Consider the following 25,906-nt stretch of genomic DNA (forward strand, 5'->3'; position numbering starts at 1 on the left):
TAGCGTATTTATTTCAATCCTAAGTAAGTATGAGTTGATATAGTATCCATGGGGTATACTTTAATTCATAAGAGGAAAGTTTAACTATTTTTTTTACATTTCTATTAAACAGGAAGTAGTACTTTGGGTGGACGAAAGAAACGTGACAACTCCGCGAGAAAATTGTCAAGAACCACCGGGTTTTTCTAGTCACCTGAAACTTACGCTTTGTATACTAAAATTCATTGGGCTATAAAATTACATACCCGGAAAAATTCGGGAAATTCCGGTTAAAAAGTCGAAAGTTTTGTATAATTTTTGAAAGCTTTTTAAAAAGTTTGTACAAAATTTGAAACTTTGTTTTATACTCGTATGGTTTTTGGTGTGGTATATATTTTTATAGAAAAAAATACCTTATGATAACACAATCCATGTGCATAAAATTGCTGGAGGACTACAGTCTAAGTAGGTCCAAAGAACGTTTACAGGCAACTGTAGGCTATTGATTTTTTATCTAATGCTGATGAGAGAAGCTAAGGCAAAGCAATGGCTGACAAAAATGCCGTAGAACACAGTAAAAAAAAAACAAGGCGCTGACTCTCCATTTTGTCGAAAAAATACCAACAAGATTCCGAGAACAGCTCCTCCATAAGACATAATATCTGACAAACGCTGTTTTATATTTAAATTTTATTAAGTTGGTCCAGATGTATTTGCCTCAGAATGAAAAGGCGTGAAATCTAAATATCTTTTTAAATTTCTCTAATAATTACAAAGATTAATCATCCTTGTAATGCCCGGATTCAACCCAATGTTGGCATGTGATAACAATGTTATGCGTGATAATGGCAGTTACTCGGCAGAAAATGGAAAGCCTGCCATGAAAAATATCCTAATAAAAACATAAAAAGCCAACGTCCGTTAGCCCAAAACTGTTGGCCTACAACTACATTAAGACGTGCATCCAAAAGTGGAGTAGTAGCTCGGCTAAATAACCAACAAGGATGTACGCGTAAGTTCGTCGAATCCAACAGATTTTGATCTTGTAAGTCACTTTATCCTGAGAAGCGTTAAATTTTGACAGCCGAAAAAAATGTAGACCCATACTTTATAACCTGTGTATGATATTCGCTAAGTTCATGGTCTGAATTTTATTCAGAATAATAGCCTCGTATGATGGTGAGTTATCTGGTGTAGCATGCATTCGATTTTTTCACAAATCTGGCTCTTTCGACGTGCGCTCTCAAACGCCTATATATATTCCTTATTTACAGCCGAGTTTTTGCTTTCAGTTCCGGTAACCTTTTTAAATGGGGTTTTTGTGATTAATTCCCAGTACTGTTTTGACTAAATGCATGTAAATACATATCCATTATTCGTATTTATAAATTTATTGGCTTTCCAAAATTTTCGTAGTTTAATTTTAAATTTCTTTAACTCTCAAAACGTGTTTTTAACATAAGCTTATTTATAAATTAACTTATTCTTCTATGTACTATCCCTAAACTAAATGCATTGCATACAAAATACAAGAGAAAAGAGTAATATTAATCGTATATCAGTGGGAGCAGAAAGAGCTTAGCGCAGGTAAAGAAATTCATTGGATCTCTTCCGTGCAGAGTTGAACAAAACAAAAAAGTTCGCCAATTTACCCTCTTCCTTTGCACACTTTTACATTATAACATTTTATGTTATTTTTATTTTAATATTTATTTTTATTTTTAGTTTTATATTTATATTTATTATCATTTTAATTTTTGCATTCTCAAAATATCAATACTTTTTTTTCTATAACTTCTCGTCTAATTTGATTTTGAATTTTGTTATTCTCCGAGGTTTTCTATTTATATGTCATTCAAAGTGTATTTTTTTGTGAGTAAATATTGAGAAAATATGTTGTTGTGTATGTTTATATTTGCTCTTTGTTGCAGACACTTTAGCTCAGGTTCAATATTGATGGGTTGCATACTCTGTGGGCTGTGCGGGTAGTCGAGAAAATTATTAGCAATTGTGACAAACTCGTAAAGAAAAGCCTCGAACTCAATCGAATGCGAAGTATGATTGCAAGGCTTTTTCGAAAGAAAGAAAATTATAAGCAGAAAATGAAGACTACCTTTTTCCGTTTTTCATCATATCTTCGGTATTTATAGTCGTATTTTAAACTATGATTTATCGCTGTTTTTGTCAAGACCATTTTTTCTTGCTTCAAAGATCATTCACTACAAACACCAAGTTCTATGTAGTACTTAGCCACCAGTTCGCAGTTCTTTCATGTTACCGTACCACCCTAATGCTAGCAAGTTAAAGTTTGCTAGAAAACATTAAAGTTTTGGTAAGGAGGTATTTCAATTATTCCGTAGAACTATTTTAAAACATTTTTGTTTTATTGGCCCATATACACCCCACGACAAAACGATAAGACATCAGCATTTTGACAATTTTGGACTATTTTTTTTGTTAATGTCCATTATTTCATTTTTTTTTATAAAAGTTTAGCTCATTGTTTAACAGAACCCATATAAATCTAAGCTTCAAAAATTCAAAAATTAGAAAAGTTCTGCAAATTTGAATTCTAATTCCATGGTTTTTAATTTGTACTTTTAGCAATATTTTTAGTATGCAGTTGTATGATTTATTAAATTTTAGTTTTATAAAGTGGAAGTTTGAAGTTGTTAAAAAAATTCCGCTGATTTTTTATATGCAATTTTTTCCATAATGGTGTTACGTACTATGGATGAAATACCACAACGAATGCATGACAGTTTTTTACGTCCGAAAATTTTTCGTTAAAAAATATTTTTTGCGGGATTTTTTGCAGTTCTGGATTTCGAAGAAGACGAAGTTATAAATTAATCTTTTTTTCGAAATTTCCTTGCAAAAATACTTATAATTTGATAGTGCACAGCGACCTTTTTTCTCTGATGCGATCTAATGGGAATTCAACTCTTCAGAGAGCTGCCAGTTATGCTTATTTGCTTATGCTTTTCATTCGACTACTGACACAATTTATCATCTGCTTCCATTTGCTCTTTTTTGTTAGAAATTTATATGTATGTATTTGTCATTATTTCATTCTCTTAAGTAACTATTTACAGAAAAGCTGGCGCCAGCTGGCCTGGATGCCTTACAATAACTAATAAATGCAAATTTGGTAGCATTTTCGTACAATCATCATTAACTTTTATAAAGTTTTTATTTTTCAATTTTTTTACATTTTTTCGATTTGCAGAGCAGTGGGCATGTTTCTAAACTTGCTCATTCTACAGCGAGGTTGATAGCCTGGGAATAGGTTAGTGATACATTTTTGTCGTATGCTGGGTAGATGGGGATAATTTTATAGGTAAACTGAGAAAGTGTTGATCCAGGCATCCTTGGGTTAGCTTAATGCTTGGTTCTGAACTTAATTTTTTAGCTAACCTGTTATCGGAAAGCCATAAAAGTGTTTTGTTTATACTCAACTCATTGCAAAAAAACTTAACAACTGCAAGTTCTAGATTTCAAGGTTGTGGTCTTATGTAAAATAAGAGGCGGTGGGAGAATCAGGACATATGCTCGTTTTTATAAGTGGATGTAAAAATAATCTTTTATACCAACGCACTGGCTGTAAGAACACAGGCTAAGAGCAGAAAAAAATATACAAGCAAAAAAAAAATGAATGAATAAAAAATGCTATTTGACATATCATTGCAAGTTTCTCATTGAAGTTAAGTTACGGAAATTAAACCTGTGCTAAATGAGAAGGATTATTCCGTGTGTAGAAGTTCGAGCAAGAGGGGAAAGTCCCTGATTGCCATTCACTTGGGAGTGGTCAGGACGATTCTTCTGCTTACGGTGCAAGCAGCTCACAACTGGCTATAGTTAGATGAGGCGGATTAATGTAATAAGTACGTTCTATACTTCTACTTCAGGAACGCCTCTAACAAGACTGAACTAACCCTAGTGGCCATTCCCTAAGCATTACTGCGCGATAACCAAACAACCCATAACTATCAACCAAATATTACTAAGAGTTTAGCAGAATAGTCTTCGTCAATTTGTAGTGTGCGCTTTGTTGTAGTCTTACAAATGGCGGACTCTATATGACAGATGATTTCTATTATATGAAAAACTTTTTCTCGGTAGAAATCCATTCGAAAGCTTCCGGAAAGTCTGTCGACGAACAACCAATACTAAAAAACAACTTTCTTATCAGTAGATAGATCTTCCAATTGGGATCAGTTATCAAGTTGTTCCAATGCTAGGCAATTTGGTCGAATGAACCACAAAATAACATACACCCATCACTTATGGGACCAACGTTTTATTGCTCAACTAAGATTGGACGGAAAACCATTTTCTAGCCTTGTGTCTGTCCGTTAAGGTTTCAGCGGCTTATTGATTTCTTCGTTGATATTTCTGATATAAAAAGTGGTTTTCATAGCTGGGTCAGCTGGCACTTCAATCCTCGAATGTCAACCAATTATAAGTATGGGTTGGGAGTTAACAATAGAATACCCACATAGCTGGAACACTTTTTTAATAGTCTCTTTTTAATGTCAACAAGCACTTTCATTATGATAACACAATCCATTTGCATAAAATTGCTGGAGGACTGCAGTCTAAGTAGGTCCAGAGAGCTTTTACAGGCAAGTGCAGGGCATTGCATGAATATCAACAAGATTCCGACAACAGCTATCAGACAAATGCAGCTGACAACAAATGATAAAAAAAGTTGTTTTCTAATGATGGCAGCTCCTCGGCAGAAAATCTAGTTGAAAAAGTTCCTCATACAAATGTAAAAGGCCAACAGCCGTTCAGAGGCGGCATAAACATGTTGGTCCCTTCATTTTTGGAAGTAAATTTAGACGTACGCCCCGAATTAGGGTAGTAGCTCGGCTAAATATCCAACAACGATATAAGCGTAAAGCCGTTGAACACATCAGATTTTGATTTTGTATGCCATTTTATCCTGAGGAAAGTTAAATTTTGACAGCCGAAAAAAATGCAGACGTAAACTGTATTACCTGTGTATGATATATTACTCCTGGGTCCCCTCTATTAAGTACATTCCACAGGTATGTAGAATGCTGTTACTTTGAAAAAAGTTGAAAAGTAGGATTTTGTTGCAGAGTTTATTGAGTCTCATCAACTTACAAGAGAATCAGCTCGGACTTTTCTAAATGGCACTGCCCATTCAAGAATAACGAATATTTGCTCTAGCTATAATCCACATTTACATTTTGTGAAACCAAAAACTGTTCACTTAATTTAAATACATCACTAACAAATTCCCAGAATACCGACTTCGGCTAGGGTGCAAAGTATCATCAATACTTTTAAATTACTGTTCAGTTTTGTTTTTGCCTCGCATTAAATTTTTTTGTTTATATTTCTGATATCTAAGCTATACAGTTGTTTGCCTTCGTTCTTAGTTTTTCTACAACTACCTTTATAATCCTTATTCTTCTTCTTTTTCTTCTTGTTCCATATAATAAATACCTTAACTACTTGAATAGTTGTTTTTTGTTTTTGTAACTTCCTTATAGTGTTCTCGTCACATTGTACATATAAATACATACATACATATACATTTAAGAGCTTAACTAATACTAATTATCGATCAACTTAACAAATATGTGTATTTTTGTTTTACTTATCTTACTCTTTTGTTTTCAATAATATTCTCTCTCTCACTGGCATCGGCCACTATAATGTGGTGATGGCACACGACGTATAGTTGCGAAGTGTTGGTGTGGTTGTTCTTGTTGGGTTTTTTGCTTTTGCTGTTGCTGCTGTTTGTTTGTATCGCTTTTGGGTGTTTTTTGATTAATTTTCCAAAGTTGTACTGGTATTTGTTGTTGCATTACTAGTGGCAGTAGAGTAAATTGGGTTTGTGGTTGTTGTTGTTGTTGATTCTCTGGCTGCTGTTTTTGTGACACTTCTGCAAGCGTTTGTTGTAGTTTTTGCTCATTTATTGTACTGTACTTAGCTTGTTGTTGTCGATGATGTGGTCACACGGTCGTCTCATCATCATCAATATTCCTCCTATACGACGGAATAGAGGAAAAATGAGGAGGTGGAATAATTTTTTAATACTTTTTGTAAAATTGAATATTATATTAATTATGTAATTGGCGAGAAGTTAATACAGATAAGGAAGGACGCATTGTTCGCTTCGATGGTGCAGAAGGCTTAATACCTTTCATGAGTAAAAACAAAAAAAAAAAAAAACAAGAGTTGATGAGTATAGTGGACTCATTCACTGGTTGTTTTTTGTTTAATTGGGAGCAATATACAATTCACCCTCATGAAAGGCGTACATATAGGTTTTCAAGTGATATTCAATATTAATAGGATACAAAGAATTCAACATTATTAGTTATCAACTTTTTCTTTACATAGAATTTAAAACTAAAAATTCTTATGATAGGCATGCATGCGTTTGTTAGTTCTATATAAATTTTCGAAAGCAAAAAGCAAATTTAAAATATGTGCGCAAATTGTGTGCATGTGTATAAATATAATATGTTGTGGGTCGATTTATGTTACTACCTTATCGTGTGGTGCATACCTGTATGCTGCTGCAAAACATACATACATATGTATCAGCGAATTCGTTTCGAGCTTGTGGATTCAGAAAATATTATAAATCTTAAAAAATGGGGCCCAACTCAGTTATTAGTTAACCAGATATAAAATAATAATTTCAAAGCAAATGAGATAATGTTTAGCAGTGAGAACATTTTTTTATGTTTTTCGGCTATTAAGGTACTACATATTAAAATAAGACAAAATCTCTTTAAGTCAAGTATTTCTTTGATGCCAAAAGAAAATGCGTAAAATCGTAAAAATAAGAATCGTGAGGGCATACGGCTAGACTCAAATGAAAGAAATTTTTGCTGAAATAAGTAATAATTTATATCAAATAGAAGGTATGTGTATTTCTATTTAACCAACTTATTTTCCAATGGGATTAACTACACCTATATAAGAAAAAATATTTTTCAAGTATTCTTAATTAAAAAAAATATTCTTGAAAAGGAATGATACTGAAAAAATCGGCTTAGTAGTTTATGAAATATAGACATGTTAATGTTTAGAAATTTTCACCTTTCACGCCTTCTGGCATTAGAATCAGTGTAAAAATGTGAACCACGCCAACTATTCGGTTGTTTCCGGGGTGAGAAACCGCTATTACGTACTAATGCCTAAAATTTCTAAGACTGATTCGAATGTGGCATACCTAAATCGACCGATATAGATTAATCTATTTTTGGTAAAAACATGGTTTCAAAAATTGTTATAGTTGTCTAAGCTTTACGCTTTTGGGTTATTGGAAATAGGTTTTTGGTATTTTCTTAAACAAGTTGTAAGACATTTTTTGTTTACCCAAGAGTTTATATGATACAGCAATTGAGTTACGGGAGTGTGCCAATAAAACATAAGTGAATTAATTGACGAACAAAATGTTGACCTTTCACAGAAGTCAAGATTGAAAACACTCTGGAACTAATCCGCTCAGCACCACGATTATTGATTTATTTACCTTCTGCATGCCACCATAACGAATTTGCCTGCTGTGCTTATATTATTGTTTATTATTAAATATTATTATTATTATTAAATATTAAAAAATCGGGTCGCAAAGGGCTATAGAATGGATTTGGCAATCTTGGAGTGCCTTTTTTCGTCAGCTCGAGGAATAGCTCGGTGCATTGTGGTGCCGCACGAGCCGACCATTTTCACTAAGTTCAGACTTTCCACGATTAAATGTTCATGCCCGCTATGGCTTCATGATGCCAATATACAGCTAAAACTATTCCACTACTTTCTCTCTGGCAAAAACTGTTTCACTATTCCCACTAGTATCTGGATTGAGAACATGAATGTTAGTTATACTTCTTCTGTATACGGATGACAAAGTTATGTTATCTGAAGATGTAGATGAACCGCAAAAACATGACTTATAATCAAAACTATTGTAGAATATGGAATATGCAAGTAAATTTAGCAAAGCCAGCAATAATGGTTTTCCGTCAAGGAGGAATATTAGAAAACAGAGAGAAGTGGACGTTCAAAGGAGAACAAATACCAAGATCGACAGAATATAATTGTCTAGGTGGTAAATTGACTCCAAAGTTAAGCCTTAAAAACACGTTTTAAATAGAAGCAGCATAGGAAGAAATAATATAAACCCAACACTTTTCTGGGTAAAAACAAAATAAAATTATAAGGAACATGGAATATTTTTGACGTGATAACGTCTTATAATTCGATTTAGCCGGCTGCACGCACGAAAAAATGTGTCGTTACCTTGCTCATTTGCCGTTACCTTGCTCATTGTCGTTACCTTGAATGAACTGCAAGCGAGAGCGCGGAACGAACGACAAAGAGCACGATCGGCCCCCGCGTTCGGCAACGTTAGACATCTGGCTCTGTCCTACATGAGTGAGCATATATATGCATGTATATGTATGTATATGCGCATTTGTATATAAATTCACATACTTGTATTTGCATATGCCTTCTTCCTGTGTGCATGGTAATGAACCATTTCTCTGTTGAGAATAGGACGATGATAGAAAAAGTAGGAAATGAAAGGGAGTGTTTCGAGTGTAAAGTGTCTTGAAAAAGGCAAATCGATGATGGTGCCTCTTAGTGTTGTTGACTTATTAACGTTGGAAGCACAATCAAAATTGAACATATCTTTCATGAGTTTGATAAATGTTTCGTCATTTTTCACGTTTATGTAAATGTAACATGACCTATTCCATTGCAATTCCATTTACCTCCTCCTCTATATCCATACAAAATATCTATCAAACAAATAAAATTAAAATTTTGTTTTGAAAATTGCAACCATTCCATCAATATTTTCTTATGACGTTGTCACGTTAAACTATCGTCAGTAAACCAACTTTACAGACAACCTCTTTTTAAAAAGAATTTTGAACTCTCACGTAGACCCTTAAAAAAATTTTGGGCAAAAGCAGTTCAGCACAAAAAAATGAAAACTAAATCTAACGGACTACACATTAGATAGGAGGCTGTGGAATACTAACATAGATTTACTTCTTTCAACTCTGAGCTCGACGAAGAAACGGAGATTGTGGGAAAGAGCTTTGAAAAGTACTCGCATATACTGGGACCTTGGACATACTATTGATAAAAGCTATTTCAGCGAAACGGTTCAAAATTGTAAAATCTCTCGGATTTTGAAGGCCAGATGCGATCCTATTTACCTCGAGGGCCACACAAATTTGAATTGCTCTCTTTGTAACTTAAACTAATTGTAACTTAAACTAATTAGGAAACATAGCACACTTCCTAGGAAGGTGACCTATTTTGAAATAAATCAGATATTAGTATTTTGGGTGATCCTACTTAGACCAAGATGAAGTTAATAATAGATTGAATGGAATTGGTTTAGGCGGAACCATGAACCAATGGAACAGTCTACTTGGTTTGTCGCCAACGCTTTAAAATATAGACAGTTAATTGTAAACTAATATAATTATGCTTTGTGTATTTTATTTGCAACACATTTGGATTTTAATGTCAATTTAATTTTATTTTCCGACAGACCACCATTCCAGCCATGTTCGTAAATTCTTTAATAAATAGTTTTCAAGATATTTGTGTATATTTCTACAATAAAGAAAACAATATACCTAATCTAAATTAATCACACTTTCTTATCTCTTATCTCCAACGACTACCCAACTCATCTCGCAGAATGATTTAACCTCATTTTCACGACGCCATAAAGAAAAATGCACATAAAAATAAAGGGTTTTTCAATAAGGGCGGGTAGATGTTGAAATGGAATAAAATGGCGTTTGCTGTGTGGCACGTAGCGCCGTCCTGCTGGAACCACATGTCGTCTAGGTCCATATGGTTCAATATGGGCCATAAGAAATTGGAAGGGCCACCACGTCTACCGAAAAATGGGCGCAATGCGCGCAACGTTTGCGTTAATGAACACTCATTTTGATAATAAAGTTTTATTATTTGAACGTGCTGTTCAATCGTGTAACTTGCCATGATGATTTGGCATAAGCAACTGAATAATAAACAAAAGATTTGACAGATGTCACCAAAACAAAATGGCTACCACAGGGCGCCAAAATCGACCCGCGCCAATTGAAAAACCCTTTATAATCAAACTTAAAAACAAATAACTTTAAATTTCGGCAGGAATCAAAGAACGATCTCTTCTTTCCACTGTTGCCTGTTCCAGAGTTGTAAAAAAATTCTCGAAACGTAGTTGCCACTCCGCGTATTTCTGCTGAAACTCAGCTTCATAATGAATGAGAGACTCTATCGCTGTTTTGCTATTAAGCATCTGACACTTTGCTGTACTGAAAATCAACCCACCTTAATATACAGGGCGGTCTACATACAAGTAGTGGCTTCTTTTCAAAATTAATAAAAATATATTTTTTCAGTATATTATTGGTTTATGGAAAAGCGTAAAGCGTAAACAGTAGTAAAGTCCTCTCTCGACGAACAAAACTAACACTCTACAAGGCTCTCATCATGCCCGTCCTAACGTATGGCGCAGAAGCGTGGACGATGACAACGTCCGATGAAGCGACACTTGGAGTGGTTGAGAGAAAGATTTTGCGTAAGATTTTTGGACCTTTGCACATTGGCAACGGTGAATATCGCAGGCGATGGAACGATGAGCTGTATGGGCTTTACGAAGACATAGACATAGTGCAGCGAATAAAGATCCAGCGGCTTCGTAGCAGAGAAAGGGGACTTCACTTGGTGTGTCCAACATGTGCCGATTAGCATGAGAAACGACTGACAAGCTTTGTTAAACTCGACCAAAATCGCATAAGCGGTTATCGCGCCAATTAAGAAGAAGAAGTAGTGCATGTGCACTTCACGGCAACCCATAAAATAGAATTTAATGGCGTCAAATCGTAGCTCTGAGGTGTTCAATTGACATCGGCGATCCGGCTGATAATGCGATTAAAGAACTTTACGCGCATAACATCGACTGTGGCTTCATTAGATATGATTACAAAAAATAAAATAAGAAAAGCCATATGGACCACCCTGTATATGCAATATAAGTGTGAGTTTTATATAATAGTTGTGACACATGGACTGAAAAGTTCTGGGCCTAACAAAGAAAACACGTTTTTTTGTTTAAAATTAGCTTTATTCATCAACGTAATTTCCATCAAGAACAGCGCAATCATTCCAGCGCTGCTCTAACATTTCAATGCCACTTTTGTAGAGCGATTTATCTTTTGCCTCAAAATAGGCATCCGTTTCAGCGATAACTTCTTAATTCGAGCGAAATCTCTTACCAGCAAACATTTTTTTTTAGGTTTGCGTACAGCCAGTAGTTGCTGGGAACCAAATCTGGCGAGTACGGTAAATGTGGGAGCAATACGAAGTTGAATTCATGTAGCTGTGCCATTGCTCAGAATAATTATCATCTTGTTTTTGGTCAACCATGAGCAAATGCAACACCGACTCAAAATGCTCCCGTAATATAATGTCAACTCATTCTGCGGATATCTTTACGATGTCAGCTAACTTTACGCATTTTCACTTTTCGATCATTCAAAACGATTTTGTGGATTTTTTGATGTTTTCTGGTGTTACCGCCTCATGCGGACGTCCACTGCGTTTTGCATCATCGGTGTCCTTAGCACCACGTTTGATGCCAGCAAACCATCATTTTATTGTTGTTTCTGATGGAGCGGAGTCCTCATTACACTTTTCAAGCCATTGCCTCGCTTGAATGGTATTTTTGCCCATCAAGAAGTAGTGTAAAATTGACACACAAAATTCGTTTTGATCCATCGTTTTGAAAATAACAAAAGTAGCGTCACGCTTAGCACAATAACTCACGAACTAATGAATAGAATAACACGAAATTTTAACTGTAAAGAAGCGAATGGAATAGAACTAGTGCCATCTATGTGTTAGGCCAGGGACTTTTCAGCCCGTGTGTTGTATTCAAATGTTTTATATGCACGAAGCAAATAATATTCAACAAAAATGAAAAAAGTAATAACTTACATTACGCCTAATATCGATTTGTATACAAATGTTATAATTCACGATTAGATACATGTATTTGCACTTAGGATAATTGTGATTTGTGCGAAATTTAACTAATGTTGCACAAATTCATGTGCATAAACTTTGCGAATATACAAAATTTGTATTTGGGATTTTCAAATTACTCAAAAAAGTAGGAATTTATCGAAGAGATACTAAATTTTGGAATAATGCATTAGTGCTCATAAAAGCAGCCAAATAATTAATGACTAATACATATAAAGTTTTAGAATAACTGTGTATGTATATTTGTTTGTATGTAGGCAAGTGAAATGAAGCTTGGTAATTAATTGCGACAGTTCTAATTGGTTGCATTTAATTTAATGGTTATTAGGAAAATGAATGGAAAATTGACAATATATTTGGTAAATCTATGGAAATTTGTGTATCAAATTAAAATAGTGATTAAAAATTTTGGTTTCTACTTTTGTTAATGAAATTTTTTTTTTTAATTAAATGTGTGTGCATGTGTAGGCGGATGTCTGCTTGTGTGTGTGTATGGATGATGTGCTGGTGCTTGTGAAAAGCTAATATATGAAGAGAAAATGATTTTTGGATGAATTGAATTCACATTTTTCGGTGCGTACAAACGCGGACACGCACACAGGCGGGCTTCATTAAATATCCTTATTTGCATTAAATTTAAATTCCTTTGTTAAAAAATTCTAAAACAATTGCTTTGTGAGTACGGAGTAAGCTGCTCCATTTGCAGAGCGGAAAAAGGAGGTGGTGTTGTAAGAGGGGTGTATTGAGTAAGAACTTTTTAATACGAGGCTTTATTTATTGAGCGTTTGGCTCCGCAAAGCATCTACCATAACTCGGGTGAGCCGAGTCTAATATCTGTGAGAATGGTTGTTGTTGATATAGCATCATAAGCGTTCCCCATACTTATACGGGGAATGCTGCTAGAGTGACAGTGCTTGACCGTATATAAATCCGGGTCGTTCCGGTAACGTAGAACCGGCTATCATGGGAACGCCTGCGAGAATGGTTAAACCCAATGGTGTCACACAGATTATCATCACCATCTCTTGCTATATGTCATGGAGATGGCCAACAAATGGTTAGTATGCATCCGAAAAAATTATTAGAGCATCCCAGGTTAACTACTCGCTTCATAAGTCAGATGAAAATTGTAGATATTAGAGCAGATCAATGAAATATTGGCGCCTGGTGCAGCTAACTAGATTTTTTAAGAAAGAAAAGCACACGTGGATGGATTTACAACGAATGACTTAAACTTTATTTCCAGGTTTTGACAAGTACATGAAAGGTTGCCAGATTTGATAACTACATCAATAGTTTTAATACAAATATTTAGTACTGGATGATGTTAGAATTTACATTTTGATATACATTCCCAACAAGAATCTATTATTAAAAATAGCGAGTTCAGTAGGTGAGGAACTCAAGTAGCTGCGAAGCGTATAAATATTAGTATATACAGGGTGTTAAAAAAGTTAAGTAGGTAAGAGTACAGACCAAAGATCAACTATTGTGACCTGCCTACATTTTAAGTGCGTAGCGCCTGCCATTTGGTTTGGTTTTAGAAACCTATCACCTCGAATACTTATCGAAATGTTTAAAGAAAAAGGTCATACCTCCATCAACGGTACATTCGACTCCAAAAGAAAACTAAAAAGAATACGAAGGGCAGTATCCATGCTTATTACAGGAGCACAGCCTTCTATCTCTTCCAAAGCTCTTGAGATTTTATTATAACTTCTCCTTCTCATAGATATCTATGACGAAATCCAGGCTAATTTACTGTCTGGAAAGGCTGGCAGAATTAGAATCCGCAGACTTCTTCAATTATTTAGGGTTTATCCGAGAAACGAAGTGGTTAGAAAGGAATTAGATAGAGAACATAAGCCCAAATTAGTGATATCACAATGGACTTCCTGGTCTAAGTCCGTTTTCAATTAATTATGTCATAGCCTGTTGAGAATTGTAGACACAACCTGTAAGTGAAGGACGCATTGTTCAACAGCAAGAGGCTTAGCCCGCAACATCAAATAGTATTTACTTCCATCTCTTTGCTTTGCCTTCGGAATTGTTGGTTCAATTGCTTGTTGAAGAATTTTAATTCTTTTTTTTATTTATTTTTATTTTAACTTTTAAATACATAAATATTTAGAATTGATAAAAATTATTCTGCAAACCGCAAGGAGAGGAAAAATCTAGGGGTGTGATGGTAGAGGCTGGTCAAAATATGTCAAAAAACACCCAGATCCGCTCGATAGTATCGAAAATTGATAATATTAGCAATTTTCCAAAAAAAAAACCGGAAAAATGGACTGAAGCCTCACACAAAGTTCCAAAACATTCTTATTTTTGTAAATCAAATTCGCTTTCAAAGTCAATGCTACAATTTTAATAGCCCCGATTTTATAGGTAATAATTAAGAAGACTACAAACGATTCTAGACGATTTTGGAATGGGGTACTAAGCAATTTATGTTAATGGGTTTTATATATTTTTTTTGAAGTATCATACATTTATGATGTTTTTCATAAATTTTCAACAATTTTTTATTTAATTTTATTAAGCTTTGCTTATTTACTTTTCAATAAATAATTATTCAAATTTATTAAATCGGCGAATAACATTTTTTTAATATTTTATTTATACTATATCTGTACTAAGTGCGAAGAGAAAGTAATTTGCAAGCTACTTGGAAGTGCTTGACGTTAAATAGTCGCTAGCAATAAAATTATTTCGATATTTTTCTAATCTTCTTTCAACTACATGTACCAGATTGTCAGAGACCAGGGATATCGGCGACGCCAGCGATGCAGCCAAATAATGTCCAACTGCAAATGTTTTTGATATGAATAAGTCGAAAAATGTTTTTTTCTATATTTGTATCTACATTTGTTGTTATAATGTATTGAAAATGTGTTATTGTTAATGGAATTTGTTTTGCTGGTAATTGATTGTGCGTGATATATGAAACAAAAAACAAAAAAAGAAATAGGTAAATGATCGAAAAAGCAGGTTATTTTAAAGGGTGTTTCAAATGAAATGCCTACATAAAAAAAGAAAAAAATAACAAATAAATGCACAATACATATAATTTCGTCAGCTAATTTTTTCTAATTAAAGTCTGTTGAATTTTGAGATTGAGCTCGTTTCTTTTTGTTTATGCTGCTGTAGCTTATTGACTTCTTACCAAATTTTGTATTTTCAGTTAACTTTTATTTGTTTTCTGTTCTATTTCCAATTTTCATTTTCATTTAAGTATCAACTTGGTTCCTGTAATTTTTAAAACTTTTTTAATTTCTCTATTTTTCTTATTAATTTTTTAAAATCGCATTTATTAAATACCTCAATCCAACTTTTAAATGCTCGCGATATAGATATAGATACAAGCATTGAATATATCTCTATTTTACCATTACTGTCCAAAATTTTCCATTTCAATTTTTATTTAATTCATTTTTATTTGACTTATTGAATAGGATAGAAATGTGAATCCTTCTACTCAATAAAAAAGCAAATTCTTATAGGAAAACCCTCTTTAAAAATAAGATTCTACTGCTTCAAATCAAAACGGTGCCCCTTTTTAAGATATTGCTAGTATAATAAACTTTGTCTCGGTTAACGGCCGATCTGATACATAACATTCTCTGGTGGCTTATCCTCAGACCAGCAGTTCCTACAAGACACTTCATTCACCACACAGACTTGGTTAGGTTAGGTTGGGTGGCTATCATCCGACACACTTGGGGCTGGATGATCTGTTTGTGATACCACTGGAACTCGTACTTTACACTCCTAAGTCTTCTCTGAACCAATTTGTGGATTTAATGAATTTTCTTAATTTCGGCAACCGTCGAGAGACCTAATCAATGCTGTCAAGAAAGAGGAATCCGAGCGCGGAAAGCCTTTTTCTGTATAGAGCAATGATCAATGTACCTTATGTGGTGTTCCACTTTTGTCTCTTCTTTAATATCTTGACAGCTTCGACAAAAGGCCTTATGTGGCACCTCCAGTCTATTTGCATGCCTTCCAATTTGACAATACATTGTTAGTACCTCTATGTATCGCTTTTTTTATATCCTGTATCCTAAGACTCAGTAGTGATTTTGTACGGTCGTGGTTCCATTCTGCCCAAGTTTGCCTGCTTATTTGGCAAAAGAGTGATTGCCTCCAATTGGAATTACCAGCATGATGTAGTGCCTATCTCTTAATAATTTGGACGTAGCTAAGGGAATCGGCATTAGTGCATTATCTGGTTGAATGTTTAGTGTTGTACCTTTCTTCGCAAGCTCATCTGTTTTGCAATTACCTTTCATATTTCTATGGCCTGGCATCCACAAATCAGGTTTATTTAAAAATATTGCGACACTTCGCATAATAATTTGTGGCATTCAACTACTGTTTTTACGAGTGTTTTACTAACTAACAATTTTAGAACTGCCTGCCTATCTGAGTAGATATAGCTATATACTTCCCTCGTAGTCTTTTCTATAAGAGCAATAAGAGCCTCTCTTATGGTGAAAATTTCTGCCGGAAAGATACTACAGTTATTAGGCAAGCGAAATTACGTACTGATGCTTGCTTAGCTTTTCAGAGTAAACTCCTTCACCAATCTGTTCATCAAGTTTAGATCGGTCGGTAAATATACTGATTTTTTGTCATCATCTATCGTACCACTGTCCCAGTTCTCTTTAGAAGGGAATATTGTGGTAAAGGGTTTATTAAAATGGAGCTCTGCACTGTACAGAAATCTGTACTTATAGCTACTGGAGTAGTGGAACATTTTTCTAATGTATCGAATGACCTTTAATGAATGTTTTTAGGAAGGCGAGTTCCCTGAGTCTCAATGCTGGTAGCTAATTGCTTACTATACGAGTACAAGTCAATGGGCAATAAGTATAAGATTACGTTTAGCGTTTCTGTGGGAATGGTTCTAAGAGCTCCACTTATACATAAACTTGCTGCTCTTTGAATGCGAGCCAATCTGTTCATAATAATATTTTTATCAACTGCTGGCCACCATACTAATATTCCGTATAGTACAATTGGTCTACCTCGCCTGAGTACAGCCAGAGAGTGTAATATTTTCAGTACTATTTTCGGGTTATGGTTTTATTGCATGAGCAAAGGGCACATGAAGCTTTCCTCACTCTGCCTTCTACATTTAAATTCCAATGTAGCTTTCTATATATGTAATATCAATCCTCACGTTCGTTTAACGGCAAGATGGTTCTATTGTTGTTGTTGTTGTTGTTGTTGTAGTACAATAAACATTCCCATACTTACATACGGGGAATGCTGCTGGAGTGACAGTCCTTGGCCTGATATAAATCCAGATCGTTTCGGTAACGTAGAACCGACTGTCGTGGAACCATTCAATGTCGGTGGTTTTAAATCCCGTAAATGATGTTTGCTGGTAAATAATATCACTTCTGTCTTAGTAGCGTTAACGCCTAGTCCACAAGATGCCGAACATTGGTCTACCTCACCTAATAAACTCTACATAATCTCACAGAGCGGGTTCGGAAATTTTCCCCTTACAGGTAAAGCAACATCATCCGCGAGAGCAACAGCGCATACTCTCTTCTCTTCAAGGCTCTTCAGCAATTTATTCATTGCCAGAACCCAGACGATTGGCGACAGTACGCCGTCTTGAAGAGTGGCTCTCTTGACGACGCTTCGCATATCCGAGGCTTCACTTAGACTAACGGTTTCTTTTATGAATCTTTAATACTGGCAATTCTAGGCTGCTCCATTACCGCTTCAGTAGCACCACGACCAAGGAGATAAGTCAGAGAAGGCGGCCACACAAAATTGTGCTATTTGAGGACCCAATACTGTGTCGAGTGGTATAAATAGAAAATCGGTGGTTCTAACCCGTTTTAGTACATAAATCGTCGGGAATATTGATAAAATCATGGAAATCGTGGAGTTTTGATTAATTTACTAGAATTACAACTTTGTCAATTTAGTCGTCGAAATGGAAGCTAAAAATGTTGAATACTTTTTACTACACCAAATATGTTTATTATATGAGAAAAAGTTTTGGCCTAAAATTGTTTTATGCACGCATGCAATTTGTAGGGCGTAACAAAAAAGCGCATCGGTTCAGTGCTAGTTTCAAAAAAATTTTTGCCTTATTTTCTTCCGCTTCACTAATTTCCTGATTGATCTAAGCCCAGTGATATTTTGTAAATGAATTCCGTGTATGTTCGAAATTAATATTTTTTCAAATGGAAATTGCAAAAAAATGATCAAAAATGAGTTTCAAAGGATTCCGCATACAACATATGTTAATATTTATGTATATAAAGGAATATCAAATATTAAGGGAAAAATTAAAATCAGTGAATTTTAAATGAATTAAATAAAAAAAGAAAAATACAACAATCAAAGTGTATTTAGAAATTCAAATCCGCAAAATGGTTAAAAAAACATTTAATTACTAATTTAAATCTGCGAAAAAATATTAGTAAATAGAAGGAGTATTTACAATTAGTTGCGTAAATTAGGTTAAACCATTTGAGTATATTTAGATAAATGTAATGATGTTATTAGAATATGAATAATGACTTGTTTTACCTCTGAACTGCGTTGTTGTTGTGGTTGGATGAAAATGTAGAGAGTACAGGAGTACGAGAGTGCGAGAGTACAATAGTTTTTAGTTGCAGTTTAGCGAGTAATTGTTGTTGTTGTTGTTGTCGTCGTTGTTATTAGAAATATAATATGCAGTTACATACATTGTTTTTTTTGTTTTTTGTTGTTGTTTTTGTGAATATTATTAGTTATTAGCATTGTTAGTTGGGTTGGTAGAGATATTCAGCGTAGCGGTCGGTCATGCGGTTAAAAGTAATGTAGGAATTTGTTGAGCAAAAGTATGTATGTGTGTGGTTGTGTGTGCGTGAGTGTAAATGGCGCCAAGTATTTTGTATGCATGTATACATGTATGTACAGATGTGAATGTGCATAATTTATTATATGATTGTAGTTGTTGTAAGTGGCACAAATTGGCAGTTGTATATTTGTAGGCATGCATCATTTTCGGCAGGATTTAGAGTTGCATTTCATTTGGGCATTTTCGTCAGCCATTTTAGAGAAAAATGCATATTTTGTTGCGTTCCAAGGTAGTTTTTGTTTTTGCATTGCCACGATCCCATTAATTATAGCGTATATGAAAATTTGCGTACAATACAGTTTTTCCATGCATTTTCAACATTTTATTTTGACGCATATGTGTTTGTATGTATATGTTATATATATTTTTTTTCAAATCGTCCCACAAAATATACATACATCCATTAAAAGTTTGTTCGATTCAATTTGATTTGATTGGTGTTGGTGTTAGCGCAGGCATTGACGGTGCAACTCGCCGTCGTTTGTTGTTATTAGTTTGTGTTGTTTTAAATGATGTTAGTTCAGTGCAGTTTTCAACAGATATGTTTTTATTTGTTCGTATTGTGTTGTGTTTTGTTCGCAGCCATTTGCAATCATTTCACAATTTGCATTTTGCCAAAATTTCAATTTATTGCGAGCGGAAAATACAGAAATTTGTAATTAGATTTTCTTTAGGCGTTCCCATGACCACCTGCGGTCATTTTAAAATGTGTTGAGTAAAATTGTATTCATTTTTAATTTAATAGTTATGTAAGTGTGTTGGTTTTTTGCATTTTTTGTTGTTGTTTTTTTTATTTGGTAGCATAATTAAATGTTTTGGGATTATGGTAATTGTGAATTTGGCAAAGGTTGTTGGTGTTGTTGGTTAAATGATTGGGGATTGCAAAAGCAAATGCGCATACGATGGGTATAAATGGAGTGAGCGTGTAAATATTAATGTCAGTGTGTGTATGTATGTGTATATGTCAGGGATTATTCGCCGATTATTCCGAAACAAAAAAAGAAAATCAGAGCAACAGCTCAATTCAATTACAATATAAGTTTTTCATAGTTAATTAAAAGAATGTTTATGTTTTTATTTTTGAAGGATTCCAATGCAATGCGTATGTATGTGTGTTTAGTTGTAGGTTTATTATAAGAGCCAATTTTTAATTTTTTTTATTAATTTATTTTTTGGAATATTTTTTTGTTGTTTTTTTTTTTTTTGTATATGTAGTGCATTGTGTTGTGTTCGTTTTATGGTCATAATTTTTTGTTGATGCGTTTTGTAATTCGGTATGATTGTGTGTGGTTGGAAAATGGAGAGAAAATAGAATGAAAAGTTATTTGTATTATTTATAAGGAGTTTTATGTGGAGGATTTGCTTGATTTAGCTATTTTTTATTGCTGATGGGACTATTTTCTCAACAAATAGTTAATACTATAAATAGACACCGATAGTAGTTTATATCTATATATATATAAATATAAATATATTTGCATAGCTGAAAGGTATATATTTTTTCTAACATTAATTTGAAGCGTGAAGTTTTGCGGCAGAGGCAAAAAGTGATACGATTTATATCTCCGCAAGGCAAAACAATGAAAACAAAATTATATCAATTAACGACATATATGTAGGAACATTTTTTAATTGAATTTGAAAAAAAAATTACTCGTACGATGCTATCGTAGCCTAAAAGAATTTACATTGTAAAAATTGTATTTGAATTAAAATTTTATAACCAAAGCACGAATATTTAATAATGATTCCTATGGCGCATTCTAATCGAGCAAAACGAAAAAAATACGCTCGAAGAAGAAAGGTTTGCTAGCGAACCTGAGGAGCTGGCTGTTTAAGGGGTTATATTCCTTGTGTTGGACTATCGAGCATTTTTATGGCATATTCTAAAAGTACATCATCTTAAAAATATAAGTTTAAAAAATCATAAAGATCCGAGCACTAGAACGAAAGTTACAGACCGTGGAAGTGCGACATTTCATGGAACAAGAAGTGCACGCAAAACCTTAGACGCGATTTTCTCGAAGTCGTGTTTTTGGAAAATTACCGTCGCGGTGATCATTCTTTATTCAAACCTATTTGACAGATTTGCATAAACTTTTTTTTTTTAATTATTCGAAGTTACAACCTCGTGAATCTGAACGGTTCACTTTTTATTAATATTTGCATAGTTCGCTGGAATTAATTTTTCAGCAAATCAGTTTTGGGTAAATAAACCATTCAGCTTCAATAAAAAACATTTTTCTACAATAATCATTTAATTTTTTTAATTTCAGTTGAGCTGCTCATGCGCTACCGTGAACACCGCAAGCCTCTTCTAAAAAACGGCGTTTCGGGGTAGGGGCGATATCAACAATAAATAATAACATTTTTTAAAATAAAAACACCAAAATGTATTTTTCGAGAGTTACCCTTCAGTATGATATATGCCTAATTTGAATAAAAGTTCTAAAACATATTTAAAAAAAATCATGACAATCGTCCATTTTTTCGGCTCGCAAGGTATAAACCCCTTAAGGCGCTGCAGCTGACGTTTCTTTTTTCTGGCTCACTAGTTTGATAGAAAGTCGCTGCAATGAATTATAGTTATTCCCTGAGCTATCAGATCATGTCAGAAGGAGGCATTGAACGTAGTATATATATATATATATATATATAATTGGCACGTACACCCTGTTTGGGTGTATGGCCGAGCTCCTCTCCCTATTTATGACGTGCATCTTGATGTTATTCCACAAATGGAGGGACCTACAGTTTTAAGCCGACTCCGAACGGCAGATATTTTTATGAGGAGCTTTTTCATGGCAGAAATACACTCGGAGGTTTGCCATTGCCTGCCCAGGGGCGACCGCTATTAGAAAAATGTTTTTCTTAATTTTGGTGTTTCACCGAGATTCGAACCAACATTCTCTCTGTGAATTCCGAATGGTAGTCAGACACCAACCCATTAGGCTACGGTGGCCACCTTGAACGTAATACTCGTGTGTTAAATGCGACCGATAGATCTGTTTATCAAAGAGGCTGCTTTCCAGAATGCCCTAAGGTTAAGGAAAGTGGGGCTTTGGAAAGAGGTTCTAAGTATATGGATAAGACCGTTGTTGTTGTGTTAGCAGTTTACTAAACTCTGTCCGTGCGGTTCAGTCGCCAACCGTCTTCATTTAACTCATCTAACAGTAGGTCCAGAAAATGTGCCGCTTCGTGAGTCTCAGTCCGGATGGAGGGGTGTGTTAGGTGAGTAGGTTTGATGTGGCATGTGAATAGGTGGTTACTGTCGTGCGGTGTACTTTCTCATGCTGGACGTATGTTGTGTATATCGGGGTAGATTCTCGGTAAGTACTAATTTAATCTACTACAATATCTAGAACGTAATTGGGGGATCGGGGATTTGGGAGGTAGTAAAAGCCTCCCGATTAAAGTCGTTTAATGTCTGCCTATGTACTGTCCGGTCCAATAGTTGCGTTTTGGCATAGATCTCGTCAGTGTATTCAAAGAAATGACTCCTGACATTGCTTACTGAGAATTTTGCTGTGCTCCTCAACCGGGAACATGGAAGGCTCTTTGAGAGGGTGTTGCAGAAGGGTCACCAGGAGACATCCCTTAGCTGTCCTAGACCGCATTCTATGGTATATCCTTTCAACGTATTCTCAACGATAATTCTCAGTAAATTGTAATTATGTCTGTTTACAAAACACCTCGTCAAGCACGTTACGACTTCGTTTGACCCACGATAACTGTGTAAGGATATATCATACTATTTACGGAACGCTTCGCAGTAACTATTGGGTTGGGGAATAAGTTCATAGCGTTTTAATATATTCTTACATTTTACAACGATTTGCTTACTGTTTGACAAAGGGTAAATATTCATTCGATAGAACACTTTCTGCTCTACAAAACTTTGTTAATTGTGCTTTTAAGCTTTTTAAGTTGAGTTGAGTAATTTTTTTTACTTTTTTTTGAGGCCTATAAATGGAATAACCAGGAGGCAAAAATCAACATTTTCGAGACCTGCTCTTCTTTGCATTTCATCGACGTCAAAAAGCTACTGAAGCAGCCCGGGACTTTTGTTTGCATGAAAATTGTTTGCAAAGTTAAAAAATGGCAACTTTGACGTTGATGACACGTCCTGCAGCGGAAGACCTCCTGAATCCGATGAATCTCAAATCACTTTTGCAGGTGAACGGTCGCCAAATCAGTCAATCAAATCAATTGGGGGGAAAATGAAATATGATCATAAAATGATTCTCAATCACCTTCATTCAAGAGGATTTGCGGGAAAATTGGAAGCCTGGGTGCCTCACGAGCTCAACGAAAAAACAAAGAAAGTCAACTTCAAATTACTTCACAGCAACGGTGAATATATAATTGATTAACTTATTGATATAAGTTTTGTCTTTTGTTTAAAGAGGTAAAGGTAAAAATGCTATGAACTATTCTCCAACTTAATATTTTCATAAAACGGCACTAATATGTACTGTGAAGTAGATGCGAGAATCCGTTTAACAAAACATCTATGCGATAACATGACTCAGTAAGCGTTTTTCAGTTTCAACATCTTTGCCATCTGGGAAGCTTTGAAAGTAGTACTATTTGAGACTTGTTTGTCACATTTTCGGAAAGTCTGGCAGAAATAAAATATTTCGCATCGGGTTGTGGGAGAGATTGCCTTGCGACGCAGCGTTACCATGAATTGGGTGCTAGATTCCCCAAATTTCATGGCAATGAAAGGAATGATAAGTTAGCCTGGAGCACGTTGGTCCATGATATCTCAATGTTGAAAGAGGACCTGGTGTTTCAAATTTTATTAGCGCTCGTAACACTCAACATTGGCCAAGCCAGGCAGTTATAAATGAAAAAATGTAAACTTCTACACGGTCTGCAAGATCGTTGCGTCAAGCATTCTGCAGGTAACAATAAAATTGACAGGAAGGCTATTAGCGACTAACCGCTATTTCTACATCAGCCGATGCACTAGGGACTGCGGTTGGAGCACAATCAGATGTGTAACTCCCTAGTTCCATTAACTGCTGAGGAATGAGCTGATGCGTTGCCGTGATGAAAAAGAAAGATCACTTGACCTCGTTGATTCAAACGAATGTTAAATTCAAAGAAATGAACCGATCTGGCTGCAACTTGTTGCGTGTACTTTGAAGAGATGCTACTAACTAAACATAACTTTGATACGTGCCAGTAGTGCCATCTTTGTGACTTTGCAAACGACCCTCGTAATAAGTATGTAATACATCTGTGCTCCCAATAATAGCAACGCGATATATTGCCAAAGTTTTGACAATTTATTTATTTTTTTTATTTTATTTTTTATAAAAACATAGTTCATTCTCCTACAAAAACCATAGAAATGCAAGTTTCATACTTTGCGCGCATTTAAAAAAATTCACAAATTTCATCACAGTTCTGTAGTAAAAATTTAATCAATAGCAACAAACTGGATTTTTCTTCTTTAATATACAATAATAAATTCGAGTACACAGTAACAGCACTCGGGAATTTTTAATAAAATAAGTGCGTTGTTTTCTAATGACTTTTTTTCAAAAAAAAGAAAAAAAAAATTGATATATAAATATTTATAATCAAAGCGATTTTTTAGCCACTTAAAATTTTCACCTTATTCTACCAAAATTCGATGGGTTAAATAACTGCCTACTCATTAGAACTCGGATTAAAATGCTTGAAACTTCGATTTACATGGTTTTGCTTAAATGATTAACTATAAAATAGTATTAAAAAAAGAACTTGAATAAAATTCTAAATTAAAAAGGCTCTCATGCACTTAGTTATCCTCGCCACTGTAAGCAACATTGTTAAATTTGGACTGATCCGAAGTCCGAAATTCTCTATAAGACGGAATTTCACTAAGTTCGAGTCGTACTGTGGTGTGCAATGTCATCGAGCTGCATTGTTGGGATATACTCTTTTGATGAAAATGTTCTACTCTAACAGTCACTACAGAACGTAATTGAAAAATATCAAAGTTTTGGTTTTTTGAAAACCACGCCCACCAGATAACTAGTCACTTTATGACTGAGTTGCAACAATAAAAAAAAGCGTGTAGCGAAGTACACATAACAGAAGTGAAACTTTCAAGGCAGACAAAGAAATAGGGAGAGACCCGAGAGAGAATGAGAGAGTGAGAGAGAGAAAGAATATACAGGCGTCGCTCGTATATATATGGTTAATTCGTACCGTGTTATATCGAAACCGTGTTATACGAAACCTTGAAATAATATAAATAAAGGCAATATGTACCGTGTTAATATATATCGAAACCAAATCTTAAGATGTAAAATTTTATGATAGCTGAAATTTCGTTCCAAATACTACATAAATGAAAAAGGAAGTTACCATGAAGTTTTTATTAAGAAAAATAAATTAAATTCAACTTTATGATGAAATACAAACATTAGAAAATACAACAAAAAATATATTCAAAGACTAATAATAATAATTACATAGAGGGTATTCCCCTTATTGAACGGAAAAAAAGTTCAAACTTAAAATGCATATTTTTCAAAACCGTGTTATATTAATATCAATTCTTGTACCGTGTAATATCGAAACCGTGTTTTACAAGTACCGTGCTATACGAGGGACGCCTGTATATCTAAATAAATTCACAACATTTGCAGAGAATACAAAAAGACAAAATTTACAAATAAATTCCCCTTCATCGCTCGACATATTGACAACTCGTACTTTTACGACAGATAGTTGCATTGTGTGCGGACAAGCCACTGACGATACGACCCGTGTGCGTAAACCCTAACTGCGATAATTCCTAAACATTCTTCGAATTGAATCTGCCTTGTGAATACCTAGCAGCGACGTTAAAATAAAATTTGCTTTGGCAAAAGTGCCTTGCTTTTACCTAATAGCATTGTTTAAATACTATTCACAGTAGAACAAGTGCATCCAATTTTGCATTAAACATCAATCGGCTTTTTTTTAACAAACATACACTGGGAC

The 25,906-nt window shown here is 34.6% G+C and overlaps 1 protein-coding gene across 1 annotated transcript in view; it reads right to left on the bottom strand.

Moving 5' to 3' along the window:
* Nucleotides 1-25,906, bottom strand: part of LOC129244114 (protocadherin-like wing polarity protein stan) — a 63,792-nt gene that overhangs the window by 22,973 nt on the left and 14,913 nt on the right. The window contains 1 exon segment of the mRNA XM_054881728.1: nt 5,653-6,003. Within this exon segment, the coding sequence (XP_054737703.1) occupies nt 5,653-6,003 (351 nt within the window).

Source organism: Anastrepha obliqua, chromosome 4, assembly GCF_027943255.1.
Source record: "Anastrepha obliqua isolate idAnaObli1 chromosome 4, idAnaObli1_1.0, whole genome shotgun sequence".
NCBI classification, from domain to species: Eukaryota; Metazoa; Arthropoda; class Insecta; order Diptera; family Tephritidae; genus Anastrepha; species Anastrepha obliqua.